At 42.6% G+C, this 15516-nt stretch overlaps 2 protein-coding genes across 2 annotated transcripts; both read right to left on the bottom strand.

Annotated features, from left to right (window-relative positions):
• Positions 1-4338: 4338 nt before the first annotated feature.
• Positions 4339-6736, bottom strand: LOC134875982 (dynactin subunit 6-like). The gene is made up of 7 exons (XM_063900775.1): positions 6668-6736; positions 6291-6355; positions 6062-6167; positions 5895-5983; positions 5582-5629; positions 4945-5087; positions 4339-4842 (listed from the first exon to the last, which is right to left on the bottom strand). The coding sequence occupies exons 1-7, from the start codon at positions 6700-6702 to the stop codon at positions 4741-4743; spliced, it is 588 nt and encodes a 195-aa protein (XP_063756845.1). The 5' UTR covers positions 6703-6736; the 3' UTR covers positions 4339-4740.
• A 494-nt stretch (positions 6737-7230) lies between these two features.
• Positions 7231-13720, bottom strand: LOC134876112 (tetratricopeptide repeat protein 31-like). Its single transcript, XM_063900968.1, has 18 exons — positions 13527-13720; positions 13274-13296; positions 12898-12964; positions 12620-12816; positions 12448-12528; positions 12303-12371; positions 12054-12215; positions 11798-11962; positions 11663-11717; positions 11483-11573; positions 10283-10424; positions 10068-10172; positions 9877-9976; positions 9156-9390; positions 8856-8930; positions 8639-8741; positions 8355-8474; positions 7231-7984 (listed from the first exon to the last, which is right to left on the bottom strand). The coding sequence occupies exons 1-18, from the start codon at positions 13549-13551 to the stop codon at positions 7910-7912; spliced, it is 1890 nt and encodes a 629-aa protein (XP_063757038.1). The 5' UTR covers positions 13552-13720; the 3' UTR covers positions 7231-7909.
• Between the last annotated feature and the right edge of the window lie 1796 nt (positions 13721-15516).

Raw genomic sequence — 15516 nt, 5'->3', positions numbered from 1 at the left:
CCAGACGGCAGCAGACAGAACAGATTGTTGCTGGGGTGATGGGGGTCCTTTAATATCCTACCGGCCTTCTTCCTACACCGCTGGGTGTAGAGGTCCTCCATGGATGGCAGCTCCGTCCTGCTGATGTGCTGAGCAGTTTTCACCACCCTCTGTAGAGTCTTACGGTTGAGGGCGGTGCAACTGCCATACCAGGCGGTGATGCAGCCAGTCAGGATACTCTCGATGGTGCACCTGTAGAAGTTGCAGAGTATCCTGGAGTCCATGTTGAACTTCCGCAGCCTGCGGAGGAAGAAGAGCCGCTGTCGAGCCGTCTTGGATATGACCCTGGTGTGATGTGTCCATGTCAGGTCCTCACTGATGTTTACCCCGAGGAACCTGAAGCTGCTGACTCTCTCCACAGGAGTCCCGTCGATGGTGATGGGTGTGTGTGCCTCTCTCTGCCTCTTCCTGTAGTCCACAATCAGCTCCTTTGTTTTGCTGACGTTGAGATGGAGGTTGTTGTCCTGGCACCAAGATGTCAGGGCTCTGACCTCCTCTCTGTACGCCGTCTCGTCGCCGTCTGTGATCAGGCCGATGACGGTCGTGTCGTCAGCAAACTTGATGATGGTGTTGGAGCTGTGTGTGGCCACGCAGTCGTGCGTGAACAGGGAGTAGAGGAGAGGGCTGAGCACACAACCCTGAGGGGCTCCGGTGTTGAGGGTCAAGGTGGAGGATGTGATGTTCCCCATCCGCACTGCCTGGGATCTGCCCGTCAGGAAGCTCATGATCCAGTCACAGAGGGCGCTGTTGAGCCCAAGGTCCCTGAGCTTAATGATGAGCTTGGAGGGCACAATGGTGTTGAATGCTGAACTGTAGTCAATGAACAGCATTCTCACATAAGTGTTCCTCTGGTCCAGGTGGGAGAGGGCAGTGTGGAGGGTGAGGGAGATGGCATCATCCGTGGACCTGTTTGCTCTGTAGGCAAACTGCAGGGGGTCCAGTGAGTCAGGGAGGGAGGAGGTGATAAAAGTTTTGACTAACCGCTCAAAGCACTTCATGATGATGGAGGTGAGTGCAACTGGGCGGTAGTCATTGAGGCAGATGGGTTTTGTCTTTTTGGGGACAGGGACAATGATGGACTCTTTAAAACATGTGGGGACTACAGACTGGAGCAGTGACCTATTGAAAATGTCTGTGAACACTGCATCATGTGATGTGTAACTGTGCACACTCAGGAGAGTTTCAGCATGATGCATCATGTGTGTGGACAATTATCAACAAGACTGTGTGTGTATATTTACAGAGAGGATCAGAAGACAACACCTGAGCGTTGCTCAACATTTGTAGGTGGTAAGGGTTGGGGGGGAAGGGGGGGGGGGGTGCAGCAAAGGGAGTGCCGTCTGAAACTATCCACACCTCTGATGGTCTGCAGCCCAGACGGTAACTCCAGCAGCTAGCTCTCTGACGCTCAGTGCAGCGGACACACACTCGCAGTGTGTGACAGCCAGGCAGAGTCATTTCTGCTGAGCATGCACCTCAACACAACAAAAGAAGGAGAAGCAGTTATGCCCCCCCCTCCCTCAGATCACATCTACATCCATCACAGATACATCTGAAGGAGCTATGCAAGGAGATAAAAATGGAAATGCTCCCCTTGCGTCTCGACAAGCAGGAATCAAAGCTGCTGCTGGAGTCTGGGGAAGGGGGGGGGGGGGGGAGAAGGGGAGAAGGGGAGATGTCCCAGCTGTGTTTGACAGGTCTCTGTGTGGTCTGATGCTAAGAGAGGGAGGCCCCCCTCTCTGCTGGTGTGTGGGTGTGGGTGTGTGTGTGTGTGTGTGTGTGTGTGTGTGTGTGTGTGTGTGTGTGTGTGTGTGTGTGTGTGTGTGTGTGTGTGTGTGTGTGTGTGGGGGGGGGGGGTAGCTAGGAGACTGTCTGGTCACGCTGTCCTGGTAACATGTCATGGCTCTGACGCCCCCCCCACCCCCCCCATCACCACAACCACATGAAGGAGACGTCTCTGTGTTATCACAGAGTAACCAGATAAACATGCAGATAAAATGGAAGTTATTTTAGTTTGAACGAATAACTCACTAATAAAATCTATGAACCCTCCTCACGTAACCATCTTCTTTGCCCTCACTTCAACAGTATCTCATTTCTGAAGGCGAAATAGGAAGCTAGCTAGCAGCGTCTTAGCATCAACATGAGCAAGATCACATGGCTGGCCTGCATCCTATTCATCGAAGCTAGTTAGCTATTATCTTTGTTTAACCTTGTATCTTCATGTTTTCATGTCAATCCTGAGACACCTGCATACAGAAACACCCTTAAGAGAATACCTGGATGAGCTGGACGATGAGGAGAAAAAAGCCAAGACTGATGAGGCTGGTGTGTAGAAGGTGTGAGTTTGAGTGAAATGAGGAGCGGCTGCTAGCTCAGAGAAGGAGGAGGAATTTTGTGACAGTATAAGTGTGTTATTGGAGATCCTAGTGGATGGCATGTGTGCTAACTTGAGTTTAAACCTTGACTCAGTGTGTGTAAAGGTCTATAATATTTCTCTAAACTGCTGACATGTCTTAAAGTTAAATCCTCTCTTTGTTGTGCAGTGGATCCAATAAAAACTGAAAACCTGAGTCCTTCAGTTTTTATCACACAATAAACCTCCGTTCATCTGAGCTGCCCTTTAGTGCTCTAAGGGTTAATCTATTACTCTTAACTTTTAGTGTTTATGATGCGCTGCTGTGCAGTAAAGGAACAAAAGATGACTTATGATACACATGCTGGTCTGCATATTGTGAGTGTGTAACACGTTTTGTTTTTCGATGCTTTAAAGGGGCCCTTTTCTGCTGATTTTCAGGTTGATACAAGCATTTAGTGACAATACTGTGACATATTTCCATGCTTGTATGTTCAAAAGGGTCTTCATTTTTCTCATTCTGCCTGTGTTGCAGCACATCTTTCCACCCTCTGTCTGAAACCAGAGCCCAGTCTGTTATGATTGGTTAGCAGGCTGGCTCTGTTGTGATTGGTCAACCACTTAAAGCTGTCCCGCCTATTAGCCTATCACGTACAATGTTGTTGGAGCGCTAGCCAATAGAAGCATAAGTGTTCGTAAGTGATGCCACTATGTTCTGGAAGCAAACAAAGGAGTCCAATGCAGGAGTTTCAGGCAGGGGGGAGTGTGTGGGAAAACCACAAGAAGCAGAATAGGGCCCCTTTAAGGACATTTAGCTGGGAACCACAAAGTAAAAGCATGTATAGCAACACAGTGGATTGGAGCTAGTGGTCGTGAAGGAGGAGGTGGGGGTCTGTGTCAGTCTCCAGCTGCTGGTCTGTTTCAGAGGGGACCAAAGAGTCCCTGTTGAGATGAGATTAATGGTTCCTGTGGTCTGCAGAGGAGGTGACTGTACCTATAGGTCACTCCTCACTCTGTAAAGATGGAGCGGACCTGCAGGCAAAGGTCAACTGTCACTAAGCCTTACACAACTGCTCCTAACGGATGGAGGGGTGGAGAGGGCGGAGTACCAAACCCAGCTGATCGTGTGTCTACCCAGATATATACATGTATTAATATTTATATAAGTCAGTTCACTCAGGATCTGTGTCCATATGATATAACTGACTGTAATAAAGGCAGAATGCTGAGATGCTGTTAGCATTAAAGCAGCGCAGCACTGATTGAGTTTCACAACACTACAGTAAGGGGGGAGGGGGGGTAAATAACTGTGTCCAAATATAGACAAGCATTTCTGCTATGAGCCACTGTCATCACCGTCATGGTGCAGACTAAAAGACCCCCCCCCCCCCCCCCCATGAGACCCCCGTCACTCTACATACTGCAATTGTGCCCAGCATCTGTCCTCCGTCACTATAAACACCTCCCGAAACAAGAAGGAGGAGGAGGAGGAGGAGGAGGAGGAGGAGGAGGAGGAGGAGGAGAATATATGAAGACATAAAGGAGTTGCCCCAGCTGCACTCCTGCTCAAATAATGAGACCCCCCCCATCCATATCTGACCCCACAGCAGGTCAAGATGGGTGCACCAGCTGCAGGGCTGCTGCAACCAGCTCCACCTGCATACACCGGGGGGGGGGGGGGGACTTCATTTTATGATTATGATATGGATTTCACCTTACTTATAATAGGAGTATTTCATCTGTTTTGTGTGCTTTAAGCAGCTCAACAGTTCTCCCTGGTGGTCAAACTAAGGTATTATAAAAACTAAATATATAAATGAATATTAATCATTTCTTTCTTAGCATGACAGAAGAATGAAAGATATTAACTACACCTATAAAAATATATAACAACTAAAAGTTATTATATCTAAAACAAATCAAACATAAATCTGAAATGGAGATCATTTTGATTGCAATCTTTATGAGAACAATTATAAAGACATTGAATTAATCAATAAGGAGATTTATATCAGGTCTAAAAGAATGACTCTAATGGGTGAACGTCACAGATGGAGGTAAAGTTGGTGGAGGTCACAGTTGGAACTAAAGGGGGAGGAGTCAGTTCCTCGCATGTGGATGTAAAGAAGGTAGAAACAGCTCCTATCAGGTGGTAGTAAAGAGGATGGAGTCAGTTCCTTACAGGTGGAGGTAAAGAAGGTGGAGTCAGTTCCTCACAGGTGGATGTAAAGAAGGTGGAGTCAGTTCCTCATAGGTGGAGGTAAAGAAGGTGGAGTCAGTTTCTCACAGGTGGATGTAAAGACGGTGGAGTCAGTTCCTCATAGATGGAGGTAAAGAAGGTTCAGTCAGTTCCTCACAGGGGTGGTGCTGTTCCCTCTCACAGTCTTCTTCATGTGGTGGTAGTTTGGCAGGATCTTCATCAGGAAGTCCAGCTGCAGAGTCTGAGGCTGCAACACAGAAAAACCATCCTCAGTGACAAGAACCCCACCCTCAGGTATATAAACTCCACCCTCCATCAGTTGTGTGGGTGGTGCAATTGCAGAACTAACCTGAGGCTTCTCGCTCTGCAGGCGGCGGTTGGTGCCACAGCCGTACACCACCGTGTTCTCTGGCACCACCTCGCAGGTGTTGAGCTGGCAGCAGGCGCCCACGATGCAGCCGCTGCTCAGCACCACCCTCCTGCCCAGGTCAGCTGCAGGTGACGTAGTTAGACACATACACAGATTACACCTCTTTATATTATATACAGAGGTGGAAGAAGTACTTAGATCTTGTACTGCAGTAAAAGTTGAAGAACCAGAGTGTAGGAATACTCTGTAACATGTAAAAGTACAAAGGTGTTGGCATCAAAATATACTTAAAGTACTAAAAGTATGCTGAATTTACTCCAGGTGTAACTAAAGTTTGATTTAAATGTTGATTATATTTCACATCATTAATCCAAATCTGTAAAGCAACTACAGGTATCACATTAATGTAGTGGAATAAAAGTATATAATCTACCTCTGAATTGTAGTGGGGTACAAGTAACATTATATTGAAATACTCAATTCAAGTAAGTATCTCAAAAGTGTACTTAGGTACAGTAGTTGAGTAAATCTACTTAGTTACTTTACACTTCTGATTTTATTATATACAGCTTTATATGTACATATAAAGTACACAGAGAGGGATTTCAGTACTCACCCTTAGACTCGATCACGTTGTTGTCTCCGATGTTCAGAGCCTGAGACACTGATAGTCATCATGAAGGATTTAAACTGAATGTTTGTTTTTTAAATAGTAAAAACCACTGTGTTAAATGTCTTTCATATGTACATGTTTTTACACTCTCAGCAGATCTTATTTTTAACTTGTGACTTCATTCATAATGTAAAGCTGAACAAACAGTGCTCTCTGCTGGACAAAGTAAATATTAATGACAATAGAAATGCATCTTTTCTGTTACTTCTCAGATGACATGACTATAGATTATATTATATCACAGTTTAGAGGATACCACATCCCACTTCAAACACATTGTTGGTCCCGATGGTCATGGTTTTCTGCTCGGCGCCCTCAGAGTCCGGCAGCTGGTTTTCCGGGTAACTGCACACAGGAGGAGATAATACATTAGGTTAAATAGTATTTTATTATTAGACATTATTTGATGTGTTTTCGTCTTGCCTGTTGATGATGAGCGCCTGCTCCTCGATCAGGTTTCCCTCCCCGATGATGATGGGCCCCGCCTCCGCGATGATCCGGGCTTTGGGGTGCACCACAGTCCGGGCTCCTGCAGGAGGAACAGCAGGAGTTAGAGGATGCTGAGTATATTAATAATATTATTATTAATAATAATAATAATAATAATAATAATAATAATAATAATAATAATAAAACATTTTTTAAAACTCACCGATGGTCACATCTCCTCTGATCTCGCTCTCCACACACACAACTGCTCCTGCTGCGATCTTAGCGCTGCGGGAGGCAATCCATTTAAAATAAAATACATAGAATAAATACATAGATACAAAAACAAAAACAGAAATAGAGCTGATCACCAGTCAGTCTGCTGCCATGTTAGTAAATCAGTATACAGAATAAATACATGGCAGTAGCGTATACAGAATTACAGCCTGCTAACACATTATTATACAGAAATACTGCCAACATATTATATTCTTTTACAGAATAGACGTACACTGATATACAGAATAACGGTCTGCAGCATTAGCAGTATTTAATTACTGAACACGGTAATTATTTTCTGATCTTTATAAAGTGTTTTACCTCTTCTGAGCGGCGATCTGCTTGCAGTCTGACATCCTCACAACGATGAAGGCGTTATCGATAGTTGATTGTCGATCCTGGCTCCGAGCACAGTGTCGATTAGCTTGGTCTGACTCTGCTGCCCTCTGATGGACTCATCAGGAACACATTCACTCGAGGCTAGTGCTTAAACTCATAAATGAACATTTCCTTTTTCTATGTCACTTGTCACTAAATAAATACATGAGTAATTTAGTAGCATTTTATAGTCGTGTAAATATCCTCTTTCCCTGTCTCTCATAGTAAACTCCTGTCTTTGTGAGGAGAGATATAGGGATTAAATTCATATTATTTTATTATATTATCCAAGTAATAGCTAGACTCACTAGATGCATTCTAGTTCTTAGTTCCTATCCAAAATAACAAATCTGAGTCGAACGACTGATTGCATAGTACGTCTTAAAAATCATATTAAAGTGAGTATGGATTGTAAAACACAATGCATTTCAATGAATTGTGGTACAGATTTTTTCTATAGCATTGGTGGTTAAATATGCGTTTAAATAAACAGACAAGAAACGGAATATGAGAAAATGTTTAATTCTTGCATTAAGAACAAACTTATAATGACAGAGTCTGAGTAAACGAAAGTAACATGATCATAACAGAGTGATCCTGTGAATAGAAATACCCATAAGGCAATATACTGTATTACATGTTTGTTTAGCAGGGTAAAAAATACAGTAAATAAAACATAATGGTGAAAATAGCCAGGCTCTGAATGTCAAACAAACAGTACCTGAGTAAAGTCAATGATTAATGATTATTTATGGTCAACTACTGTCAAATTAATAATAATTATAAGAATAAGAAACATCTCTGAGAGCTGGTGTAACACTGATTGTGGGGCCTAATGCTAATATCATTTAAGAATAAAACATTGTTGAACATAATATTTATTTGGTTGATTCTCCTGCTGGATAAACTCCATACACTAACATTATAATATTTAATATAAACCTCCAATAAATCTGTAAATCTTTGCATAAAGAAGCGTTCTCGATACCATCATCTCACTAATACCTCATTCTCCTTTTTACAGAATTATAAAATGATCTCACCATCAGTAGAAGTATTTTCCAGAGACTTTCCTTTTTAAAAACTCATCTAAAAACACTTCAAAAGAGGCAAAGCTTGAAAACCTTGTAGATACCAGAGATTGTTCTGTTTTATTGTGAAGGGCAGTGGGTTGCATTTCCTGTGTCAGAACTTGTGGCTGCCTTTGAAGTCGGGGGCCGGTCTGGAGGGCCTGAAAGATCTCTGGGTGCCCGCCGCACTCTGCCTGTAAAACACAGAGAAGGGAATATATATTTACTATAATATATTTTATATTCACCTTATGTAGCCCCACTTCTTTTCCCACTTCCTGTTTCAATGCTTATGTCTTAGTTCTTCCTGACCAGGCACTCTCATACAGCCAGCAGATCCTCACAGCTCCAATCACTGTATATTCTCAAATATACGTTTTTTTAATAAAGTAATGACATATCGGTAATCGAAATAGTGTCAAACAAACAAAAGGAGCACAGGTAGTGGAGGCAGAGGGAAACGGTAAGCCTGACTGTGTACAAAGTTTAATGTGGCCTCTGTGCACAATGAACAGTCTATTGCTAAGCTAACATGCGCTGACTCTTAAAAGAGGAAGTACGAGCCTCATGTTCTCGTCCTGCAGGTTTTCAGACTTCAGCGCAGATCTGGAGATCCCTATTCCTGGGGGGATCCGGTCCGGATAGCGCACAGCGATCTTCATGCCGTTCAGCTCAGAGCCCTGAAAACACCAACACAACACATTGGTTCAAGAGGAGAAACAGCAGCATTACTCACAGGGACCTCCTGATTTCAGAGCAGGAGGACTCAGGAGGCGTAGAAACCCGGTGTCTACATCACAGTATCTATAAAGTTCAGTTTAATATTCCAGGAAGTAGTACTCACATGCAGACGTCGGATTGCTTCATCACAGTGTTCTCGTTTAGTATAGTTAACGAAGGCGCACCGTTTGTAAATGAGGAGCTTCACACTGTGGACTTGCCCCACCCTGCAGCAGGAGAAAGGAGACAGGAGTCAGGGATAGGAGATATGAGACAAGAGGCGCAACCACAGAGGATAGAGTGAAGGAGGAACAGGAGGAGAAAAGGAGTAATGTTCTCACTTGTTAAACATGTTGCTGATGATCTCCTCAGACAATGGGTACACCAGGTTCCCCACCCACACTGGAAACAGCTCCCTGTGGAACACACATACAGCACGTTAATAAAAATAATAAAAACAACAATAATAATAATTATAAATCATCATAAAATAATAAATAAAAAAAGTACATTTTTAAAAAGTAAAAACAATTCTAATAAAAATACTTAGTGTAATAAAAAAAAAAAAAAAAAAAAAAATAATAATAATAATAATAATAATAATAATAATAATAATAATAATAATAATAATAGCAACTGACTGTTCGGCACCGCTCTTCATCGGAACAATCTTCTGTTGACTCTGGATGTTGGACATATTCTGGACTAAAGGTCTGTTCTTTAATGATTGTAGAGCATTGTGAGCATGAGGAGGATGAAGAGGAACAGGATGGAGATGAGGAAGAGGGGCAGGGCTTATGTTGGCAGAGAGGACTGGTGACACTCCGCTGATGTTCACTAGTTGAGCCGGTTTGAAGGGGACACTTTGAATATTTCCTGTACACACACACATAAACACAATGAACACTCCTACATACATATATGTATTAGGGCTGAACAATACACAAAAAAATGTATCGTTATCACAATATCAACAGTTGTGGTGTGCATACTGCAAGATTGCTCGAACTGCAATAAATAGTAGCCTGTGCCATGCAGTCACTCCCAACACATGTTAATATCTCTGGCCAATCAGGCAGAGCCCTACTGCTCTAGATGTCCCGCCCCCCATGAAGGAGTCATGCTATTGCCTGAGAGTAAAGCTAATGGATTTGAGCTGATCAATGTGATGCCTGAACGGAGAGGCGAGCGAGGAAATGTGGGGGTTGAATGATCAGAGGAAGACGTGCTGATTGTTAGGATCATATTTTGTGTTTCAATGATAACAGTTACATGCTTCAACGTTTAAAACACATTCACTTTGTATTGGAAGGAGGAGAGTTTCTGTTTCCGCCGCCTCCTCCTCCTTCAGGTGACACTCACCTGGATGATGGTATAAAGCTGACAACACCTCCAGAGCCTTCTCCACCGTGCCGTGGATTATTAAAGCGTTTGAGCTCTGCTCCCGAGTAAAGCCATACTCCTGCAACACAACAAACGACATTAACATCCGTCCCACACCGCCTGCTCCTAAAACATGTTTTAATAAAAGGTATGGTATGAGTGTGACGCACCATCAGCTGAGTGATATGCACCCTCATTAGCTCCTGAGCTGCTTCTGCACATGACCCATCCAGAGACAGCACCTCCCTGAAGGCTCCGGCCGCCTCCTCATACCTCTGCAGGAGAAACCAGAAGCACAACATGAGGAGCATTCTGAGCTACCGTCTCCCTTGTTTTATATATTTAAATGTTTCCTCCATGTGTCTGCATTGATCCCTGTTATTACCTTGAGTCCAGCGAGCGCTCTCCCCCTCCTGAAGTGAGCTTTGTCCCAGCCGGGGTTCATGCTGAGGCACAGCTCTGCGTCTGCCAGCGCCTTCTCAAACTGCTGAGACTTCTCGAAGCAGAACGAGCGGTTCCCAAACAACCTGAGACACAAACATCTGGACTTTAACTCCTGATCATCATCACAAGATTACACTTGAATGCATCACACAGTAACTCAATGCAGCCTCTGTAGGCTAACAGCTAACGTTGCCTAGCTCTCCTGCAGACTTTAACACAGAGTTTAGTATCTGGGACAGGGATGTCAAACTCAATTTCATCGCGGGCCACATTAGCATTATGGTGGCACTCACAGGGCCGGTTGTAACTTTAAGACAATATAAATATATATATAAAATAATGTATTATATTACATTATTGCCTCTGCCACAGATAATTATTGGTTTTGGTAATAACTACATCTGAAAGCAGAAGTCTAGGGCAAATAATTGCAAGGGAAAATATGCAACAACTACAACACTTGTACAATTACTTAAAAAAATTAGTTTGGTAGCATTAACACATAGTTGTGCACTGACACATGGGGCACGTAGACACAGAAATACTGTATGCGAGTGCACATTTACATTTCTCTGTCTGTTAAATCAATCCCATGAATTTAAGAGATTAAGTTAGCCTTTTTATCATCATTTTTAGATCGGTGTCTCAGAATGAGCCGTAGCGAACAGAGTGGGTCATTCTGTGAGGAAGCAGCCTTCAGTTGGTTCTGGTTCCGGTGTTTCTTGTCTAAGGTTGCTGAAGCAGACTTTGCTCCGTGTTTGGTGTCGCTGTGCCGCTGTAACTCTGTCACCCACTGCCTCACTCGACAGTGACTGAAGTTGCATGTCACAAGACGAGATGAGTTGTGGGACATGTAGTTTATGGGCAACGAGCTTCTGTAAAGCGGCGTGTAGCTGTATAATAAACGTATTATATTCTTTGAAAACTCTCGCGGGCCACATAAAATGAGTTTGCGGGCCGGATTTGGTCCGCGGGCCTTGAGTTTGAGACGTAGGATCTGGACTAACAGGCTAACCTGTGCTTAAAGAATTGATGGGCAGAATCAACACTTTTATTTCTCATCAATTCAAATAGAAAATTTAAATGATGCACTGTAAATCAGTGCATAACAAAAGAGAGTGGTGAGAGTGTGTGTCCTTACTTAAACTCTGTAGGGTTGTATTTAATTGCGTCGGTGAAATACTTCACAGCCATATTAAAGTCTCCAGCACTCGCAAACTTATTGCCAGTAACTGGAGAAAAAAAAGAGAAGGGGCAGGAACAGTTAAAACAGAATTGACATGAACAAATGATCGGTTTGTGCATGAGAAATTAAACTCACCTGCGAGATCAGTACTGATTTTAACATTATTTTCTAAAGTGGGGGGGGCACAGTCCTGCAGACACACAAATGAGTACATGTTAACATGGTGTTTTAATATAGTTATAAGGTAGTTAGGCTTGACCCTTTCTTCACCTGTTTCTCTTCCTCTGGGGCCCCTTCTGGTTTTTCAGGGGGGCTCTTGGCTTCATTTGTGGTTGGGGGGGGCCTCCTTCTCCTCTCGGGTCGGGGATTCTGCTCCAGCTTTCGCCTGGCGATCACAGCAGCCTTACTCACAAACGAGCTGCTCATGTCCAACTCCTGCAGAAACACACTCCTCACCATGAGACTATTTTTTTTTAATATGTTTGTAAACTGCCAATTCCATCCCATAAAGGTGAGCATGTGCTACCTCAGAGTCTGTGGAGTCCTTCTTGGTGTCGCTGTCTTCATCGCTGGACTCTTCCTCACTGCTGCTGCTACTGTCTTTTGCTGCAGCCGGCAGTTTGTTTTTGGATTCATCACTACTTGCTCTGCTTCCCTCTGATTCACTCTGCTGTGCAGCTTCTCCTGCCTGGAAACCAGAAGAGACAAACACCTGCTGAATCTGTTCTAATATAATAAAGACTATGATTGAATTTGACTTCATTGGTCATAATACCTCTTTGTTTGTTTCAGGGTTTAATTTCTCCTTCTCCAGCTTCTCAAGCCGTTTTCTTTCTTTACGTTTCTACAGGGCAATACAGAAAATTAAGTTTGTAATATATAATCGGACATAAAGGCTTTATAAGTATAAATATATCTACCTGTTTCTTAATTCGCTTCTTCTCAGCCTTCTCTTTACTTTTTATAACTTCTTCTAATAATCTGGCTCTTCTTTCAGCGTCCTAAAAAAAATATATATATGTATAGTTTTATTTTTCATGCAGTCGTCCCGCCATAGAGTAAGATATCAGAAAGACTAAACAGCCAACTCACACTTTCTTTAGGCTGAACCTTTCCAGAGGATGATGGGTAATAATGGCTGGGGAGCTGATAAACAGAGCCCCCCCTTAACACACCCTCACTGCTCCAATCTGACAGGTTCGGGTACGAAGTGAAACTACTTCGCCCAACACCCCAATCACCATAACTCTCCTCTGTATCATCCCGCTCTTCATTGCTGCTCATATTAGCTGGGAAACAAAACAATAAGAAGTTTTAAAAAATAACTGAATAAATGTGTTATTCACTTTATTATTTGTGTTAATTCTTACCAACAACGCCAAGTCTAAATCTCCTCTGGCTTCCAGGACAGCTCTCAAACAGATTCACCACCCTATGCTGCACAGGAGAGGAGTGAGTTTATTACCAACATTAACCATCATACTGTTCACAGCTGTGTTCACACTTCCTTTACCCATGATGCACCTCACTCCCGGCATCCAGCATATTACAAGATAAGAATCTCTGTAATAAACACACAAGCCTCAGGAAGTACGTTACATAAAAACTATAATAAATCTCAGTTTAGTTAACAAGTCATGTCTGTGTCCTAAGGTACTGCAAACTCTGATTTATATATATATAAATAATAGTACTTCCGTTAGACACGCTGTCAACCTACGGTAAAACTTTTAAAAGTTTACTCACAACCATCCGGATATCCGTAAACTCTGAAAAAGCAGAAAAAATAACATGTGATATTATGTAGTAAATTGCATTTTAGTCTGACATCATGTAGTAAATTAAATGTGAAGCGGACATTATGTCGTAAATCATCGTAAAGACTGCACATTTAGTAGGACATAGGTGAGGGGGTTGCTCAGGCTTATCAGCATTAGCCTGTTAGCTTGTTAGCCACATTAGCTACAGACAGCTTCACATATCCTCAACGTGTTCTTACCCGTCTCTTCTCTAAATATATCCATGTTACTGACATAAACACTCCCACAGCCTCATAAACACGCAAAGGTAAGTAAATCACACGCAAAACTGTGTTCATTTGTCGCCCAAACTGTGGCGGTGTGTATGTTATTTCCGCGCTCCACTACTTTTTCTTCTACTGCTGCTGCTTTTGTTCTTCTTTGGTGTTTAAAGTTAGAGCTCTACTCCCGCCACCTGCTGGACTGAGCGGTGCAACGACACAAACAGTGCACATCCACACTGCTTTAGCCATATACAAAATATAAATATTATTATAAAGTCATATTATAATAATATATATAATTCATAGTGTTTGACAGTTTGCACCAAAAGATGAAATAAATAATATGTTATTAACACTTTTATTCATCACACCATCATTAGCACACACACCTTCATCAAACATAACTTATTATAATTATTTCAGGTAAAATACCACATCTGGAGCTATAACTTGTTATCAGTGTCCTCCAGGGTCCAGTGCTTCGTATGCCTGTAGATTCACAGTCTCATGTTAAAATGTAAAGGATTCGTTATGTGAGGCTGCGAGGTCCTGAAGCTCTGCCTGCAAATTTTAATTTCATTGCTTTTTTAGCGTGCAAAATACCGTTAAATCTATGAGTACGCCATTTTAAGGTCTGATAACCTTAATCTAGCGTCGGCAAGGAAATAACGCGTCTATATAATTGTTGTTGCCAAGTATGGTTAGTTCAAATGTGCCCTGTAGGGGGAGTGGTCGGTCAATTCAATTTACTAACTGGAATGTCGGACGTTACTGTATATAACACTTAAAATATATAAGCCTTGTCACTTCTCAGGACCTGAGCTCACTCTAAAGAGTTCCAATCCAATGCATCTGTGATAGAAATTCCTTTCATTACTTTCCAGATCCCATTCCCATTAAACGCACCAAGGTTCTTTCCCATCTTAAGTTTTTAAAAACTGACATAGCTTTCCTACCTGAAACACATATACGTGGGTCTGAACATATTTGCTTGAAGAGAGGCTGGGTAGGACAGGTGTATCACTCTACTTTTCAGGTGAAGGCCAGAGGCGCTGCCATTTTGATTAATAAATCAGTTCAATTTATATCTTCTGAAGCTATATCAGACCCTATTGGACGTTTTGTTATTGTAGTGGGTAGACTCTATGGTTTACCTTTTACATTAGCCTGTGTTTACGCCCCAAATTGGGATGATTCTAAATTCATGAATAGCTTTCTATCAACCTTACCATATTTAGACACGCAGCAGTTAATACTAGCTGGTGACTGTACTTGTGTAATTAATCCCTTATTAGATAGATCCTCCACGCGTAATGTGTCCAAATCCAAAACAGCAGAATGTATAGAAAGTTTCTTACAGTCTTGTGCAATGTCTGACCCATGGAGATTCCTACAAAGAAAGAATACTCTTTTTATTCACCTGTTCACCACACGTATTCACGTATAGACTATTTTTTTGTTCATAAAAGCTTACGGCCCTTGGTAAAGTCATGTAATTACAACAGTATAAACATATCTGACCATGCCCCTGTGACGCTGGCTTTGACCATCCCTAATAATAATCCTGCTAGATTCAGATGGAGACTCAATTCACTTCTCCTGTCAGATGTTGTTTTTTTTGCTTTTGTTAGCACCCAGATCGGCATATTTTTTACAAACCAATGTAAACGATGAGACCTCTCCTTCTCTGCTTTGGGAGACCCTTAAGGCCTACTTGAGAGGGCAAATTATCTCCTACAATGCTTCTACACGTAAAGCCCGAATGCTGAGACAAACAGAGCTCACAGAACACATATCTGAAGTAGACAAAATATATGCTAATAGCCCAACCCCAGAGCTATATAAACAGCGAATTATGTACCAGGCTGAATTTGACATGCTTCAACTGGTCAGGCAGAACGGGCTATGTTGAAATCTAAACACAGATCCTATGAGTATGGGGAGAAGCCAAGCAGACGTCTTGCTT

Source organism: Eleginops maclovinus, chromosome 14 (genome assembly GCF_036324505.1).
Source record: "Eleginops maclovinus isolate JMC-PN-2008 ecotype Puerto Natales chromosome 14, JC_Emac_rtc_rv5, whole genome shotgun sequence".
Taxonomy (NCBI): Eukaryota; Metazoa; Chordata; class Actinopteri; order Perciformes; family Eleginopidae; genus Eleginops; species Eleginops maclovinus.
Note: the sequence above shows the minus strand (reverse complement) of the source record. Positions and strands in the feature narration are given on the sequence as shown.